Below are 20306 nucleotides of genomic sequence, written 5' to 3'. Positions count from 1 at the left end.
GGGGATGGGGGGGGTGATACAACTGTCCTGTGAATAAATAATTCATAAAGAAAATAATTCATAAAGACCTAGATTAAATTTTTTCCTTTCTTTTAAAAGATTTTTAGCATTATTTTTTTTTTCTTAATATAAATATTTTTCCTTTTCTTTATCGTGGACACTGTTATTTGTTATTTCCGAAAGTGCAACTGTTCCTGTCTCTTTATAATTTTCATTTCTCAGTATGTTTATCAGAGTGAGTTAAAAATTACTTTTTTTTTTTTTTTTACTTTTGTTTGCATGACTGAGTGCCACTTTCACATTCCTTTGGTCAGAACAGTGCAAAATGACATTTGAGGAGATTATTTCCTGTTTCTTTTTTTGAGGTGTTAGACTGGTAAGGGGTTTTCCATTGCCTGATGCTGATATCTATATTTGGAAACAAACTGTGCAGATATTGTTTGATATATTTGATTATCATTACCATCTATGTGAGCCAACCTGTAACATTGTTAATTCAGTTACTACTTGACCTCATATCACATCCTGCTACAAACCCCTCAGTATTCAGAATTTCTATTGTCTCACGCAAGTCTGTCACGCATGCGGAATCTACAGAAAGTGCTGGCTGTAATTGCAGGCTTCCTGACTGTTTCAAGTAAACCCCTTTGGACCAGAGTACTCTGGTGTTACTGATCAGCTAACTATTAGCCCTGATGTGTTTCCTACCCTTGATTATATCATCACATACCATAAAGAGCCTCTGATCTGCCGCCAGACCTCACAGCCAACCAAATTTACTCACACAGTGGCAGACCTCCCTGCCACTGTCACTGGCTCTGTGCCGGAGTGCCTGGCCTGGATCATGTTAGTTACATCAAGAGTTGTAAAATATCAGGTAATTTTGATTTAACGTATACACAGCTGGTGGCTGAGGGATGATTTCCTGGTCATCTCTTACTGACTAACTCTACAGTGTTATAGGTCAGGTTTTTCCCTCTATTTTTATTTTTTTGCCCATAGACCAAAGTTCAGACTAGTTTGTTTGCTTGTGTAATTGTATGTGTGAGTTTGTGTCAGTATGAGCAGGTACAATTTTTCCAACAATTGACAAGTGTCAGTCATGTATAATATAAAACCAAGATTAAATTTTATGTTTAACAACAAATTTGGTTTGGATCTAAAAGGTTGTGCTCCCTCTTTCAGTTGGCATGTATCTGCATGCTCCAGTTTGAAGTTTGAGAGCTTCAGTAACATTTAATGGCTTTTTAATCAGTTTTTAACCATTTCACTGGTGGAGGTTCTCTTTTCACAATGAAAAGTGCTAAATATCCTTAATGAAGTTGATTTATCATTTACTTGATCAACTGTTGTTGTTGCAGCTCTAGCGGAGATGCACATACTGTAAGGCACGAAGGAGTCCCCTATTATGGCAGCGCGCACAGGCCGAGGCACTGACAGAGATAAGCACTCTGCATATCTCCTGAGTGCCAGCTGGGTGTGGTGGACCCAGATGAGAAACCAACTTCAAAACAGCAAAAACACTGCTGATGGAATGATGCCATGCTAAAATCGTTATTAAACGGTCCTGTCATGCCCTCTGTGGTCATGTACTACATTTGGCTAAACTTTACAGTTCAGGGCTGATTCTGTTGCACCGCTGTATTGATGTTCTTTAAGTTAATCTCTTTCAAAGTGCGTTTTTCATTGCCTTTCTCATATATCAAATCATTCACTGTGTAGTTAAGATGGATCGATACCACATTTTGTCTTTGGTAGGATACCAGTCTCTGGTACATCTGTATTGATACCTTAGGCAACAATTAAATAGCCTTAGATGGATAATGAAGTGATTTAATAGATTTGTTGTTCTTTTGAGATTGAGATTTCATACATTTTAATACTTTTTTTTTTTTTTTTTTTTTTTTTTTATTAAAGAAAAAAAATAAAGTTTAGCTGTTTGGTTGAGAAATTAATTTGGCTGACATGAAGTGTGTAAATTACTTTTGATAAACATCAATCTGGATTTGATTTAATATACACTAACATTCAAAAGTTTGGGGTCAGATTGTTTTTAGTAAGAAATTAATGCTTTTAATTATAAATGCCACATTAAATTGATCAAAAGAAAACATTAAGACAAGTGCAATATTACAAAAGATTTCTATTTCAAATAAATGCTTTTATTTTGAACTTTCTATTCATCAAAGGATCCTAAAAATGTTTCATGGTTTCCACATAAATATTAAGCAGCACAACTGCAGCATTGATAATAATAAGAAATGTTCATTGAGCACCAAATCAGCATATTAGCATGATTTCTGAAGGATCATGTGACACTAAAAACGGGAGAAATGGCTGTTGAAAATTCAACTTTGTCATCAAAAATATAATTTACACTTTAAAATATTAAAATAAAAAAGTAATATTTCACATTATTACTACTTTCACTTTTGATCAAATAAATGCAGCCTTGATGAGACTTTTTTCTAAAAAATACCCCAAACTTTTGAACGATAGTGTATAAATTACAGAATGAAACGGCGTCCTCAAAATATTAATTTAACAAGGCAATGTAGTTTTTACACGTCATACTGTTTGGACTACAAAACTGCTCTGAATAGCAGCACAATGTTACATGTGTCAGGTACAAAATCATGATGTCATGCCATGGTAAAATAGATAGCACTGTGCGTTTTATTACCAGTATGCACGACTCTTTTATATAATATCTTGTCATATGGCGGTAAGCCGCACTCTCTTAAGGTTCCACAACCAAGTTATGTGACTGGTTGCTGTCTCCATAATCACACAGGATAATTAGAGTGTAATTATGGCTGTAGAGATTATGGTGGGAAGATCTATTGTTTCAGACTTGTGATATGCATATGGGTGTGTTTGTGTTTTGTGTAGGAGTTCTCAGCAGTCCTCTGAGCCTTGCTCATTTTCATACTGCAACTCTGTTCCTCCCCTACTGACTCAAACAAGACATTAGTGATAGTGACTCCTCACGCGAACATTTTGTCTTTCCGCCAGTCCTCCCATGTTTCAGCTCAGGGGCTTTGGTTTCAAAACCTGTCATTTCCTTTTCATACCAGTCTTTGTTGTTTTTAGATGCATTTTTTTTTTTTTTAATTATAGATCAGTTCTGCTTGCTTCATTTTGAGAAGATTTAGGCTTGTTGCATGTGTTTTGGGTGCTTTGACATTCCATATTCCTTGCAGTGTATACTGTTCCTAATCATAATTCATTTTAGTTCTGAACAATTTAAGCAAAACTTAACTCAGCTGATATAATAATTTTAGAAGGTCACCTGATGGACGTTTTCTTGCATGTTGTTGTGGCTTATGTATTAACAACCTTTCAAGGCAGCTAAGTTCATATCAGTTTTTGTCAATAAAAACATGTTTATAACACCACAACACACCTTTGACCTTCTGGCTTACAATTTTATTCTGTTTCTGTCCCTATGTTGATTCTCCACCTTGACATCTGCTCTCTGTATCTCAAACTAAACCACTTATAGAACTATCAACTGATACGGGTCGATGTTTATTGTTGATCTACAATTAACTTTGACTTCTCAGGCTTTCATTATGGTGGGTGATTGATTAGTTTTTACTGCCGCCTTATTACCTTCACCATTATATTATTTTCTTGCCAGTTGATTTGTCATCAAATAATTCTAATTAAAAATTTTACTTGCTTGTTTGTTTTTATTTCTGGCGTTTTTAACACCTATTTAACCTTTAACCTTTTTTTTCAAGATAATGTGAGTGGTGTCTGTGCAAAACTCACTGGCACAACTAAAAAGGTGTTGTGGATGGTTGCTAAGGTATCCTGAGTGGTTTTAGCTTCAGAAAATCCCCTAACCTTACGTAAACGCAACAGTGACACGCATTGCGCCTTCAGTCTGAATTGAAATGTAACAGTTGAGCTTGAGCTTAGTGGCATTGTGCACCCATTGATGCACAAAGATAGAGAAATGGATCTAGATGGTAAAGCACCTTTCATTTGAAGAGGAGCAAAAGAGTGATGATCATCTATCACCAATCCATCAACCTTCCCTTCTTGTCAAGTAGAAATATAGCTTTGGATAGCAGCTTTATCTTGGGAATGATAATACTTGTGCTGTTATAAAACCTATGCAGCATATCATTGTCCATTTTCAAAATGCATCTTATTGTGAACAATTAATCCATGCATATGTTTTGTTTCTTTTTCTTTTAGTTTGAGCTCATAGTTTTTAACAATGTGTTATCAAACTCGATCTTCTGGTGAAATGATAGATTACTCTCTGGTGACATATGCCAGACTTCTCCATTCATTTAGTCCACTTAAACATAACCCCTTTCTTACAGTCGACCTCAAGCTCGCATTCATATCTGCCTCCATCCAATCAACAACTGATGGAAAGAACTAGTCCCCGCATTTCCGATAATCTATTTCACTCAGATGTATGTTACAATACAGGAGATCTGTTACTACTTCCATTACATCACGACCTAAAACACTTTTTTCCCATTACGTCACACTCCCTCTGATTCCTGGAGTGCTCTTCTTGCAACAGCGTGGGAAAGATTTTATTACTTAGAACCATCCCAGTAAATCAATGCAGATATGCCTTGCCAGTGGGTTTATTTTGTTTATTTGTGTTTAAAAAGGGAGAGAAAGAAAGTGGCAAATTTGAATAAATTATACTGAGTGAACAGGAAATCGTGCTGTGTAAGAGAAGAGTTGTTAAATATTGACGGTTTCTTGTACTGTAAACAGGTGGAGGACACCTTATATTGGCCTCCTAAGGCATTGCCTGTAAACGTGTGTGTGTGTGTGTGTGTGTGTGTGTGTGTGTGTGTGTGTGTGTGTGTGAGAGAGTGTGAGCTCTTACATTCATGCATATTTGTTTGTTTCTTCTGTACTGGTTGTGGCCTGTTGATCAGAAGAATGGATGCTGGGGCCCCATGCTTCTCTCTTTCAGTTTCCCTCTTATGGCCCCAATATCTCACTTAATTCTTTTTTCTCTCACCATTTTCTCCTCCTCTGGCTTTCAATTTAAACACCTATTTAACCTTGAATTTTTTCAAGAAAATGTGGGTGGTGTCCTTGCAAAACTCACTGGCACAACATTAATGTGTTGTGGATGGTTGCTACGGTATTCTGAGCGGTTTTAGCTTCAGAAAAACCCCTAACCTTAAGTATGAGCAATAATTTCTCATCTTCCCAGTTAAATATTTTTCATCAAAACTTTTGCAAAGATCATGATGGATGATTTCATTTTGATACTGACAGCACATACAATTTAAACACTCTATAACCAGTTCCTTTGTTCTTAGCTTTTATAATCTTCATCTTTTCCCCTCTTTGCCCTCCATCTCTCCTGTCCTTTATAGTTAGGCAATGTGGTACACTTCAAACAAGCCGAAGCCCTCAAGGGTTCAGTCCTTCTCAGCGAGGCTTGGGCTTCAGGCCTAGAGTGGCTCGTTAAAAACGGATTACCTTTCCTTAATGAAGCAGCTGCGGTAGGACTTATTAACAAGGCGACTGGTCATTTGATGCATTGTCTATTTAAGAAAACGTGTTTATACTGTTTGACAACATTTAGACCTCCTTACCATTTACAGTTTTTTTTCTTTCAAGGAAAATCAGACTACTTTGAATGGGTTTGTCCATCCTAATGGAACCCCATGAGCATGACTAGCATCATACACACACAGACACACATGCTGATGGACACAAGGCCTTTCTTCTTGTTGAAGTGGACGCTCTTGGTGGCCTTTTCCCATGGTACAGTGCATGACTGGCTGCACTGAGCACACACAAAGCTCAGCTGTGAAACTCTTCATGCTAAATGCTTCCCGCTCTGTGCCATTCCACATCCCAGTGAAACCAGTCTCAAACACAGCATTCTGTTCGAGAATGGGCAAGTTCCTGCATACTTGGAGGTGACTGCAATGATCGTGTACACCGTAATTGCATGAGTTGATTTAAAAAAAAAAAAAAAAATTTGATATTGCTTTTTGCGATCTGATTCGGGTTGTCCCTAAAGCCCAAAGTATACTTAAGTTTTGACTCAAAAACTTGGTGTATAAGTACAGCCGAACCTATAGCCTTTCAAAGGTTACTCCATTTGACAGCTTGCGCAAACACAGGTTCTCGACACATGCTCAGTAGAAAGTCTGGTGTCTGTGCTACTTCAAGTTATGAGTGAGAAAATGTCTTTGTACTCGTTTAAACCAGAATTTTTTTTTTTTTTTTTTTAAACCCCTCACACAAGTGCTTGTCGGTGCTAATGTTGTTCCCATCTCCAGTAATTTGTTATTATTGTTCTGTGTTATCCGTTTCTTTTTCAACTGTGAAACAGTGGGCCAGGTAAGTGTTGCCACCTTGTGGACAAACAAGTTTTTGCAAAAAATTCATGGCGACCTGTGAGCTGATCGTACAGAGTAAAGCCCAAAGTATAGTTCACTTTTTACGCGTACGCGAGGGTAAGAGTACAGTGCGCAATGCGATTTTTTTTTTTTTTTTTTGTAGTAATTAGTTTGTCCACAAGGTGGGTGGCAACCGTGCCATGGGGGCGTCGATTCACAAGGTAGTTGAAGATAAACAGAACAGACCGGCCAAGCTACAGCGACAATGGAGGCCTACATAGATGAGAGATTGTGCGAAGAGTTTAGGAAGTACCCTCATTTGTACAACTCTAGCATGAAAGAATACAAAGGTATTTAAATGGATTGTAACTTGTGGCAAGAGATTGCTCAAAACTGTGCATGCGTCGAACGCCTGTGTACGCGTTCGAGTCAAATGAAGTATATTTTGCAAGGCTGTGTTTCGACTGTGCGCGTACACTAGCGTACGTGTAAAAAAACGAAATATACCTACTGCATGCGGCGAAAATGATGCAATCACGGTCGTGCGTGTTGGGTGCGCGATGCCCCATTTCTCATGGCGGTGTGCGCGTGGCTCCGCATCCGAAGATGCACGACTTCGAGCCGATTCTGGCCGAGCATGTTACGTTTGTACCGGCGTCTTACGAGCACCCGGTTTGCGCTTGTTCCAATTAATTGCATACATTTACAAAATGAGCCTACAATAGCAGAAATAAGCCTTTTTAATTAAAATAAAGATCCATTGCTCATGAAATTAAATAAAAATGTTTAATGAAATTAGAAGATATTTAAGAGATTGTTTAATTTAGTTTTATGCATATGTTCTCATATCCATATATTTTGTTCTAATGTCACAAGTAATAATCTCAAGGTTTACTGGATTTTACATGATTCCTTGGTTCTTTTGTATAGTGTGGGTTTGGTGAAGTGTAATAAAAAACAAACATTGTCACGTGTGTGTACCTTACTACTTCTCACTGCTGCTTCCTGATGGTTTAGAGAACAATTACTCCGAGTCGCCCCCTGTCGTTTCAAAGAATAGTACAACGGCGAGCGCGTCAAGTATAAACGCCTCGTCCGTTTGGGGAAGAGCGTGCGCAGTCAGCGGACCCTCGTGATGCAGAGGCTCGTGTTGCGGAGCCAGGCGAAAGTATAAACAATGCTTAAGCACGGTTCGAAAAATTGGGCTGTGTCCGTACAGTATGCGCATATTATGCTGATGATGAAATTTGTGTCATGCATACTCTAATCTACACATAAAAACTGGGGCTTAATTCATATCCCTAATTTCAGTATTATCTCTTCAAGTTTTGCCCCATACCTTTAGCCATATTTATGGCAGCAAACAACACCAACCATCTCACCTTCACTTTTGAAAACATTTTGGCAAAGTTGAGGTTGATAATTGTTAACTTTCTCAAGTTCCCTCCACTGGAGGACATGCATCAGCTGGACGTTGTGGTAGATGTCTCCTTTGGCACCGCACAAGGAAATAGAGGTCTTTTATGAGGGGTCGAGTGGGTGACAGAGGGCAAGGCCAATACCTAATTTACGGGTTGCCTTGGTGATGACAGGAGCAGGGGAAAAAGGAGGTGATGGTAATGTTCTTTCTTTCTGTGTTGTATTTGTGTATACTCCCTACATTCCACCCCTTCTTTTTATCTTTTCTGTCTTTCTTTCTTTCCCCAGTCTCTGTCCTTTCCCATTCCTGACCTCTTCTTGAAATTTGTCTCTCTCACGACCTTCTCTCTCTCCATATCCCTTCCCCCACTCCCCCCTTCAATTCTTTTCCTACTATTAACCTGTGATTAAGTAAGCCTGTCATCAGCTCTGGAGGTTTGGCTCCTGGGTGAAAGAGAGGGATGAGAGACTTGCGCTCTTTCGCCACAGAGGTGTGAGAGTAAATCTTTTCTTTATTTCCCCACCTCATTCCTCCCGTATGGACCGTCTCTCTGTGTTTGCCTAATGACTCTGTGCTTCACTTCCTGGCTGCAGTAGCAAAGTGGCTCAATAAAAAGGACCTTTTAAAACCGCATTGAACTGAGTCCAGGCAGCTCAGCCATCGGCTCTGACGCAGCCATGGTGTCAGTGTCCACACGCACACACACCAACACACAAACAGTCAGCTTGTCTCTTTAGGTTCACTGACTTCATGGCAGATGAACTTTATAGTAGAACTCTGTGTTGACAGTTAATGAAAGGGTGTCCCCTCGAACTGATGCTGTGATAGTTAGCTAGGTTTATTTATGATGGTTTATTCACATTTGTTTAAGAGGCCCTATCCTGGCATGAGCTCAGTTTATATCTGTCAGCACCAGCACTGCATGGTCCACCTGGTGGTCACACTGGGATTTCTTTTTTATTTTGACAAGATTTCACTTTATTTTATTTTATTATTTATTTATTATATATAAATGAAATCATTTTGAAACTCTTAAAGACAAAAAATAGTGCAGATGCAATAAAATTTATTTTAAAAATATAATAAATAAATAACTTTAAATAAATAACTAATTGAGCCTCTTTCATTTACCCTTTGCACACAAAATGCCACTCGTTTTATTGGAAAATCTTTTTTAAGCACAGATAAACTCTGTGTTACAAAAACGTATTTACTTTTTGGATGTATTATAGAGCATTCCGTGTCATCAGAATAATTGTCTCTGTATAGGTTCCACAGGGCCGCTTCATTCATGCAATATTTAGAGTATACTCAGACTGTCTGCACAAAGTGTTTTTGTTAGATGGTCTGAGACAGTGAGATTAAATCTGCGTTAAGCTTTGCCTCCGTACCGTGTCAGTTGTATTTGTTTGTGTGGTTTGTGTGTGCTTTCTGCTGTGTGTGTGTGTGTGGTATCCTTAGATCAACTCTTGTCTTAAGTCAGTTTGCAGCTCAGTTTGATGTAATCTTCTAATGGCACCTTCAGGCATATTTAAACAGGGATGGGTTACATGTGATAAGTGCTGTCCATTCACCTTGTCAAGACATGCACGCTCTACCTGTTACTCTGCAGCATGACAGTCAGTATTGAGAACTTTATTTGGAATAAAAAGGGTTTGAAATCCTATACTGTGTTTATTTGGTTGGTGTTTGTGGAAGTTTTAAGTGCGTTAATTAGGCTTATCTCTTTAAATTCCAGATGAATACTCTTGTGGTTTTTCCCTGTTCCTTCAAAGTTCTGCAGTTTCATGATGATTTCACACGAGTTTCTGTGTTGCTTCACCTGTGCAATGTTTGGCAGATTACTGACATCTGTCGTCATTTTCAGCCGGGTGAAAAGTAACAGATCTGAGACCAGTTGATGTTGTGTGACTGTTGTTGGCATTAGAAGTGGCAGTGCAGCCTTTGGCTTAATAATGAGAGAGTTGGGCCATGTGTCTTCACATGCTTGACTGTTACCACACTGCCCCCTATCATCGTTTCTTAGTATTACAGTGAACTGCCAGCATCATGACGACATTATTTATTAGCAAAGTTTGTGTATTTAGAGGTTTGTTGTGTTCAGTCATTCTTCAAATTGCTAAGCAAAATTGCTTTCATGTTTGGGAAATGATTTCAAAAGGAAATAAATCAGAAATAAAGATTCTCTCATTATTTACTCATCATAATGTTCTTTCAGAACATGAAAGAACAGATCATCCACTTATTCTTAATTGATTAAGTCAAATGTATTTATATAGTGCTTTTCACAATATGCTTCAAATTGTTTCAGAACAGCTTTACAGAAAATAATGATGCTAATGTTGACAATATCATAAGATATTCATGAATTTTACTTGCATTTAGCAGATTGGGCAATGTTGTAGTTTAAATTTTGCTATATAGTATTTATTGCTTTACGTTGGATTTACTTATAAATACTTATACTGATAAACTAGTGCTGTTACAGGAAAATAATGCTGGCTGTGACTTTTTTTGAGCCATATTGTTCATGAATGTGCTTTATCACAGTGGTGTTTCTTCCGCCTGTCTACCTACGCCCTGCCTTTGTTTGCGGTCAGCATATTTCCTGTGACCTTGTGTTTGATTTGGAGGAGAACCTCTGGACAGAAATGGTGATGACATATTGTAGTGCAAGAACACCAAATTATATTTTGGGTTACAGTGTGTGAGTGGGTTAGACATCAGGGTGACCTTGTCAGTTTGCAATTTCATTTTGAATTTCATATTTAAATTTGCTAGGGATCTCCATGTTCTCCTCCCTGTCTCTCGATGTTATCTGTGCCTTTCCCTACAGCTTACCTGTGAGTCATGTGTCACATTCTGTTTGTCCTGTAGCTGTGCACTGTGTAAACAGACTTCATTGTGTTTCTTCTGTCTTTCTAGTAGCATTTGAACCGGACCTTCAGGAACACCCGTGATCTTATGATCTTGGCTTTCCATGTCATTTACTGCTGTCGTCTTATTAGCATTCATTTGACCTTTGTGTGTTTCTGCAGGTCAGAGAGATCATGTTGCTGTATTGAAGTGTGTGCTGCTTTATGTGCCTTTTAACTGTGTTTTGGTGAATAAGTATCTAGTGATCTCCAGCACTCTGATTGTTAGCTTCAGAGGATCCTGCGCTGCAAAAAAAATATTTTCATGATTTATCACAACGTTTTTTTCTTTTGTCAAATCAACTTAGATAATTAATGTGGTACAGAAAACATACTATTTTGAATTTCTGTTGATTAAACCAATCTCCTTCATTGTATTAACTCAAAATTTTAAGGCAACCAGGTGACTTACTTTTTTAAGTTAAACCAACAATTATTTTTTACAGTGTGGTTCTTATTTGAGGACTAAAAGTGAGAGAAAAAAATGCACAGACCTGTAGCAATATTTCAGTAAGTGAAAGTCAAAAGGTCTGTCAAGGACGAAATTGTAATGTTATGCATAATTTCATCATGTATTTTATATGTTGTCTGAATTGGATAAAGTGATGTCAATTCAGAATTCAGACACCATAGTGAAATTATATATTGTGTATATGTGTATATATAGCAGTGCTATTTCAGTATTATTTGGTGTCCTTTTGGAGTCTACAAGTGTCCTTTTTTGGAAAGACACCTAAATTTACCAGTTTTGTGAAAATCACACTTCAATCTGATGGTTTACTTTGCTGGATATAGGCAATGATGGCAAAATGGACGTGTTAAACAAGATAAATGGTTTATGCTTAATTTCACGAGAAGTGTGTGATTAATTGCGATTAATCGCACAAACGGGTGCAAGATTAATTTAAAAAAAAAATTTAATCTATTGACAGCCCTAAAATATATATATATATATATAACGATATATATATAACAACTGCAAAATTTTAAATGTTGTGACCTTTAAGATTATGTCTTTTAAATTTTCATTTTAAAGTAGGTCTTGTAACCAGCATGTAAACCTCAGAGCGGTGTGGTTTAACACTGCTGCCGCAGATTTGCAGCTGTTACTCAATTTTTTTTAGCACACTCGTCCTCAGTCACTTTCTTTTTTATCTCCTCCTGTCACGCTATACCCTTTCTTTTTGTAAAGTCCCTTGCTCTTGTGTTTTTCCCCTTCTCACTTTTTTAATACTTGCTACACAACAGAGAATGGTGAGACGATGGCCCGCAAATGGTTATCCGTTATTGGACATGGCCGGCAAATGGTTATCCGGGATTGGACATGGCCGGCAAATGGTTATCCATGATTGGACAGAACTATAGCACTGGTAAAGAATATTGGATGTTCCTCACATGGACACATGACATCATATGACACGTTCCAGTGAATCAGCTTGCTAATGTGCCCACCTGTCACCGCAAAACCACAATGATTCTGCTTATAGCTTCATGCTGTTGCACACATCTTTAGGCACACCCAAAATGACATGCATTTGGAGTCATAGCACCATCTGTGCTCAGTGTAAGGTCAGCTGAAAAACTTCTATTTACAGTCAAAGGCTCTTACAGTAAGACCCTCAGGTGCTTTGATTCATGCTGAATCACTGCACTATGATCACATACAGCATTTCAGTGAACAAACAAGGCAGTTGATGCCAGAACGACTATAACACCATGCACAGTTAGCTCTCATGTCATTCACACATTCAGTGAATGTAACTCACCCAAAATGAGATCACTGGAACAGCCACCACACACCCATCAACACTATTTGCCTCTTCCCCCTCAGACAAGTGCATTACTCACAGAGGATGCTCTCCGTAGAAGGTCTCGTGTAAATATGGAAGAGAGCAGCAGCGCTTACTCATAGCAACAGAGATACACACGCATAAACAGACACATCCACGTCGCGTGTACAAGCGCCAGTGTAGATGCACAGTCACGTACAGGAAGGATAAGCTGCAAGCCATGTGGGCAGACGTAGAGAAGAGAAACTTTGTTGCTCATTTTAGGTTTTCTGCGTTGCTTTGTTCATGTTCGGTTTATAACGGCTCTTGGAGCGATAGCTAAAAGCATGCCTCTTGTTTCAGAGGAAAGGAATTCAGAGTAAGAGTGTCAGAGAGAGAGGAGGGAGTGGAGAGAGAAAGACTAAGTTAGATGCAGTTTCTTTTTCAAAGTAGGTAAAGTTGGAGAGAAAAGTTGAACGTTTTCTTGATTTCTAAAGTGCGGAGATTAACATCTGAATTTAGAGAAATAGAAAGCGGAGAAGAGAAAAATAAAGGATGGTGAAGGAAGGATCCAAGCAATGCAGATTGTAGATGCTGTCACGTTGATTTTAATCAAGTTTGAGACGTTATTCCGAGTTTGAGACGTTATTCCGAGTTTGAGATCAAGCTATGGACCCTTTTGATCCAGAGATCTTCTTGCCAGTGCTCTTTGTGGCAGTTCACCTTCTGACGGTAACTGGAGTGTGGTTGTGCCGTAGACGCCGGAACACCAGGAGTGCTGTTTGTCTTTATGGTAATGGATATTTCTTTCCCTCTCACTCCAGCTGTGTGTCACTCACTGTGGAAGGATATAGTTTCCTCTTTGGGCTCCACCTCTTCCTATACTTCCTATGTTGACTGTGACCTATTACCACAACTTGCATAAATGTGTGGTTGCAAGTTAAAAATTCTAATGTATTGGTTTAATTAAACCTTTTAAGTTTCAAACATTATTTTAATTAATTTTGTCGACAATAATGTTGATCATTACATCAACTTAATAATGTGTTTAATTAAAGTGTTTTAATTTCACCCCTTAGGTGAAAATCAAGTTTTTAATGTTGTTTATATGTCTGTGTGGTGTTTTAATATGCTTTAAACCATGTGCCAATTCATTAGTCAACACCATAGCTGAGTATTTTCTCCTTAAAACTGCAGTGAACCAAAGACAGTCTCAAAAATGCAATTTGAAGCCGTCCCTGTTTCCTATGTCACAAAAAATTTAACCAATCCAGTCAACGTGTGGGGCACGGTTTCTCCTATCATTCCTGTTATGCTCTGTGGGTATTTCTATGATGTTCAGAGCATTTCTAAGGATGCTAATTTTTAGAAGGCAGCTGTCTGACTGTGAGATGGTGAATGGGAACATATGCTGTGTCCCAATTCGCCTACTTATACTACGCCCTAAAAGTATACTGTTTTTGTGAAGAAAAAGTACATACTTTTGAGTATGTAGCAGAAGAGTGTGCAAGCTTTGGGACGTACTACTTCGTCATAATTGCGTCTTTAACAAACTCTCTGTCGCTTAGTTACATGCACCCTGTAACCGTTTAAACTGCCCTGTCAATCATCTTGTCACAGTTAAAATCCTCCACATTCAATTAAATTTCATTTCCTACCGTTTCGGAGAGAAATGTAGTTGCACGTTGATCTGCCAGTCATGAGTCTTTCATACGGAGAACTCTCCTCATGTTTGCATAATGATGCATTGTAACGTTAATAACCAAGCGCATCGTTATACAAATTCACGATGCTGTTGCAGATTAAGTATAATGTGGATAACATTTAATAAATCTTTTTTTTTTTATCAGGTTAGATTCTGATTATTAATCACTCAAACCCCTTTATCTTAACCACTCTGCTTAACCATTGGTCTTGCACATCTGTCATGTTTGTACTTTTTTATTCGTATTTGTAGTTCTAATCGAATCCTCGTCCACAGCGCACTGTGTTGTGGGCAATATTAGCCGTTAGAGTGTTCTGCACTTCGGATTCTAACCGGAAAATGTAGACCATCCAGGTATCTTTGGAATGCTCATTTCAACATACTACGATTTGGGACACACTAATTCTATTTTCGAATACTATTTAGGACGGATAGTATGCGAATTGGGACACAGCAATAGTTTGTGTAACATTAGCAAAACATTATTAGCTGTTTGATAATGTAGTCAAGCTAGAGGTTAATTATATCAATTACTGTTGTGTCTGACGTTGTAGAGAGTGATACATAAAACGCATGACCATTCTGATACATCGACTTGTAGACGACCCTGAATAATTCAAACTTCTTTTTCTTCTGTATCAGTTTCAAACTTATATGGCTGAATTAAACCAATATTTCAACTTGCCATTGTGTAGCATTTACTACAGTTGACTGAGTGGATCAGGTAGTCCGAACTGGTGTGATTGGGTGGAGGCGGGGACTAATTTGCATATTCATGTTTGCACATTCATATTCACTGCCCAATTTTCTGTTTCTAAAGCATGTTCCTAGCATGCTTAATTGAGTTCCCACCACTCAATTATGTTTAAATTAGTTGGAACAAATTAATTTTGAGTAATCAACTTAATAATTTGAAGCATAAACAAAATTTTTTAAGTTCATCTAACTCTGTGCACTTTGTTGGTTAAACATAATTGTCACAACTCATTGATCCAAACTGTTGCATTATAATATATATATTTTTTTTTAGCCAAAACTTTTGTTTTTAGAGTGCGCACAGTTTTTATTGTATGACAACCATACTAACACTTATACGGTTCTTTTATATTAGTGCTGTCTGCTCTAACGTAATAAACTTGTCAGCATATTACAGTACAGCGTGCTACTTTACGATCTCACAAGGTACTGATAATCATGAGCTTCATACAGTATTAAACTGTCACTGCAGAGTGTCTTGGACATGTAAACTTTACTTGTAGCTCAACTGTAATTTATGCTGTCGGCTCACTGTCACGTGCCACATTATATACAGTTGTAAATATCGCAGCACAAACGTGTGAAAAGGATTTGTGTTTTATACCCATGTGGCTAGTTTAGACTTGAACTGCAGAGCTTTCGGTGAAGGACAGATGCTGCCCTGGGTAATGTTGAATGTCCTGGTGAGCATTATTGGTGATTGCCGTCAGTCAGGAAGGATCAAGTCAAATGGGGACGATGTAGAGTGATGTGTCTATGCGGGTTGGGCAAAACAGTGTTGCATGGTGCCACATAAGTACAGTATCACATTACCTAAAACTTAATGGTGGCACTACAGGATTCTTTGAACAGTAGTTTTGTGAATATTTGGTGTTGTTATTTTGGGATGCACAATATATTTGTTCCATCTATTTTACCAATATTACAGATTTTTATTATTTTTTATTTTAAATATGGTTCAAAAGTTTGGTTAAGATTAAGTCTATTATGATCACCAAGGCTGCATTTATTTGATCAAAAATACAAGAAAAACAGTAATATTATGAATTATTATTACAATTTAAAAGAACTGTTTTCTATTTTAATCTATTTTAAAATATAATTTATTCCTGTGACGGCAAAGCTGAATTTTTAGCATTATTACTCCAGTCTTCAATGTCCCATGATCCTTTAGAAATCCTTTAGAAATCTAATATGCTGATTTTGATGCTTAAGATTCATTATCAATGTTAAAAGTTGTACTGCCTTATATTTTTTCACTATTCTTTGATGAATAGAAAGTTCAAAAGAACAGTATTTATCACAAAAATAGAAATGTTTTGTAACATATAAATGTCTTTACTGTTACTTTTGATCAATGCATGCTTGCTGAATAAAAGTATTAATTTTTTTTAGATAAAAAAAACCTTAGTGACCCCAAACTTTTGAAAAGTAGTGTATATATGAATCAGTTCATATTTGATATTAGCAAATATTGTGTAATTTAATTAAGTTTTTGTAAACACTAGTAACACTGTTAAATGTATGCTTTTGCAAATCTCAAAATGAACATTCTGTTTTTCTAATAATGTTGTGATGCCTAAATTCACTTGTTGCATTTATTTGAGAAAATTTATTAAGACAAAATCGTATATAATTTGTATATTTTGTTTATTGACCATAACATAGCAACATGATGGATTTGTGGTATTGTGACACTTTAGCTGTAAGATGAGATTAAGGTATTGTGACAACCTTAGGGCAGAGTTTGATAGACGTGGCCAAGTCTGTCTGTCTGTCAGACAGACTGTTACTTATGTAACTCTCATGTGGCTTGATCTGTGGAAATGTCTGAGTGGTACAGTCAGCCTGGGAGGCTGTTCTTTTAGATGCATATGTGTTGAGGGTGAGCAAGCGATGGGTTACGCAAGGTCTGATTCTCTAGTGTATATGCTAACAGTCGTAGCCTGCGTGTGGTGAAGAGACTGAAAAGAGAAAGAGATGCAATACTGCTCCACAGAGGTTATTATTAGCAACAGCAGGAAGTGTAGCAGAACATGGGTGTGGGTAAAGCTCCAGGGTTGGGCGCATTCCGTTATTAGCTTTTGTATGTGTGTGTCTGTGTTTGGTTTGTGCTGGCAACACCTTTTGTCCTTGCTGTTATACTCTGTTACGTGTTAATACAATTGCGGTAAACCTCAAGTCTGAGTGGTTTATTTGGTACACAAATCCAAAACAAACTCCATGCAGAGTTCTGTCCACTGTTATCCATCAATCCCAGTGTCCTCTTAGGTCAATGCTTGTCTGAATCCTGCTACTACACCTCAAGACTAATAGACTTTGTTTTAATGTGTATTAGTGCTTTGGCTCCTCCTGCAGAGGCTTACAGTTATAGTCCCAGCACCTCTTTATCCCTGAGAATTGTCCTGAGTGAAACATTTGGCTTTCACCTCTTCTGTCTTATGATATTATATATTCAGTACAACCAACAGCATGTGTTTTTGATGTTTTCACTGCTAAAACGCTGTCATAAAATTTTAACCAAACTAGGTATTCTTTTTCTTTAATCACACAAGCTTATGAAATTCCACATGTTGTAAATGACTAATGGTATTGTAATGGTCATCAGCACTGCATTTATTGTAAAATATTATTATTATAATTATATTTATAAAACGGTTAGTTCCTGTCCTTGATTGGTCAATAGAGACAGAGCACATTTAGGCCACGCCCACACTGGGGGGAAAACAATCCAACCGTCTCCATTGACTTTGTATTGCTTGAGGCTGCCTCCTTGTCATTTCTGACTTACAACAAAAAACAGAACAATGCCTTAAAGCTGCTGTGTGACAAGGTGTACAGCAAACAAGCTAAAAAAACCCAGAACTAAGTTTTTATAAGCTACCGAACCGTAAAAGCAGCCTTTAAGGAGACAAAAGTGGAAACAGGCAATAAGACGTGAAGCATCAGCAGGAAGAATGGGCAAATTTTGGGATCCTGACACTCAGTATGCCTCTGTAAGCCTACGTGTGCAGTAAACATTTTGTCACTGTTAAGTCAAATATCCAAATATCCAAAAATCCAAGTTTTATATTTCCTGTCGCTGATTACGTTACCCTCCAGTGGGCATAGTTCTCAAAGTAATATGACGTCGCGCTCTGACTCAATCGCCTGTATCCACTTTTTAGTTCTTAAACACTCGTTTTTTTCTGTACACCTTGCAGCTTTTAGACATTGTTCTTATATTTGTTATAAGTCAGAAATGACAAGAAGGCAGCCTCGCGCAATACAAAGTCAATGGAGATGGTTGGATTGTCCCCCCCCCCCCCCCCCCCCCGGTGGGTGTGGTTTTCAAATTATGACGCGTGTCGCTCTGTCTCTATAGCTGTGTTTTATTCACGAAAAAACACGGCTATGACCGCTTCACCCAACGGTTCTGTGTATCACTACACAACACCCTTAGCAACCGCTCTTAGTAACGGAAACTGTTTGTTCTCAATTGATATTGTTCATTGAAGCTTACGGTATTGTGTAGAAGAGTATTGTGAGAAAGAGATTGAGTGAGCGAGTTTATTACCTGCATTCAGATTTAGCATTTTCCTTCAGGTCAGTCCAATGTTCATAATAAAAAATCTGTTTAAATGTCCGATGTATCATCTTGACCTTTTAACAGTTAAGGGGTTTTCCCATGACTGACAGCGCTAGTCAAAGCATTTGTCAGTTGCATCTTGTTCCGTGTTCACAACAATTCAGTCTTTTCAATGTAAAAGTCTTCGCTACTGACTGACACACTCATAAAGACAGTCTTTGCCGCCATCTAATCACGTGAAAATGTAACTTCTGTTGCTGTTCACGGTCAGAGACTATTTTTCCGGTGGAAGGAAGGCTTTTAGAAAAAGTTTACTTCATGAAAGTTGCATTGATACATATTTCTGGCTTTAATATTTGTATTGTGTGGTAACCGTTTTATAAAAGCAATAAGGTACTCGAGGCTAGTGCTGTATCGTGAATAAGTCACGGGTGAAGCGATTGCATACTTATTCACGATACAGCACAGCCTCTCGTACCTTATTGCTTATACACATACACACATTGATGTGACTTTCCCGCTGGAACACGCTTCCTCAGCTGGACTGAGTGGCAAAAGAGCCTGCTGCATGACTGGATTTAATAGGGGAAACTGCGAAAACGAGAGTAAAACAAACAATTATCAGTTTAAACTACAGGTTGGACTCAGTGTGGTGTTCCTTACAACTTACCAAAGATCCAGTGATCCATGGATATTGACATGCAGCCTGGAATTGTGTTTCCTGTTATTTATATGTGCCTGATTTTGACGGCAGGGAAATACATAAGGAAAATTTGCCTGAGAACACTTTATATAAATACAAAATAAGTAGGTCTAAATCTGGGTGATCACTTATATCAATGTTATATATATATTATCCATCCATCCTTAAAACTTTTAACGTTATAGTTTTGTCAGTGTTTATTTAAAAACACCCAATTATGCAGAATATAAGATGGTAAATATTTAATTGATGAGTTGTCAATACAATATATAACAATACAATATATATGGTATGATTTTTACCTTAAAATTCAACATAGTGACACAAAATGATAACTGAAAATCCATATTTCACTGCCTGGAGTCCAGTTGTTTCTGTGAATTGCAGCGATCCATTAGCTTCCCTTTTCTGTAGCTTTCAGAACACTATACTGATTCAAGTCCAACCTTTAGTTTAAACTGATAATCATTTGTTTTAGCGTTTACCCAGTTCCCCTAAAAACATCCAATTATGGAGAATATAAGATACTAAATATTTAATTGATGAGTTGTCAATACAATATATAACGTATGATTTTACTTTGAAATTGTTTCTGTGAATTGCAGTGATCCATTAGCTTCCCTTTTCTGTAGCTTTCAGAACACTATATCGAGTCCAACCTTTAGTTTAAACTGATAATCTTTGTTTTAGAGTTTTTATGCAGTTCCCCTAAAAACATCCAATTATGCAGAATATAAGATGCTAAATATTTAATTGATGAGTTGTCAATACAATATATAACAATTCAATATATAGAGTATGATTTTATATAGAGAGTATGAATTTTTTCTGTGATTTGCTTCTCTTTTCTGTAGCTTTCAACAATCTGTAAAAATATACCTCAGATGTCTTGTCAAATCTATCTGTACAGTCAGGTGCACAGCTCTTTCCTGTTTTAGATGTGTTTTGTGTTTTTCGTGGCATTCACGCGTGTGTGTGTGTGTGTGTGTGTGTGTGTGTGTGTGTGTGTGTGTGTGTGTGTTAAAATATACTGAATCAGTAAATGATTTTTGTTTTCATCAAAAATTGTTCTCTCTACACATTGCCATCTACCATTAAATAAACGCATATCAGTCAACTACTG

General features: G+C 37.5%; 1 protein-coding gene across 10 annotated transcripts in view; it reads left to right on the top strand.

The window, feature by feature from the left end:
- The window catches only part of macf1a (microtubule actin crosslinking factor 1a), a 182457-nt gene that overhangs the window by 48390 nt on the left and 113761 nt on the right, over nt 1-20306 (top strand). Inside the window, exon 1 of one of the 10 annotated variants that reach the window (XM_051872293.1) lies at nt 12657-13244. The exons of the other annotated variants lie outside the window; for them this stretch is intronic. Coding sequence (XP_051728253.1) covers nt 13121-13244 — 124 coding nt within the window. The 5' untranslated portion in view covers nt 12657-13120. Of the gene's footprint in view, nt 1-12656; nt 13245-20306 lie in introns of those variants that run through there. 10 annotated transcript variants of the gene reach the window in all.

The sequence above is a fragment of the Ctenopharyngodon idella genome, chromosome 19 (genome assembly GCF_019924925.1).
Source record: "Ctenopharyngodon idella isolate HZGC_01 chromosome 19, HZGC01, whole genome shotgun sequence".
Classification (NCBI taxonomy): Eukaryota; Metazoa; Chordata; class Actinopteri; order Cypriniformes; family Xenocyprididae; genus Ctenopharyngodon; species Ctenopharyngodon idella.
Note: the sequence above shows the minus strand (reverse complement) of the source record. Positions and strands in the feature narration are given on the sequence as shown.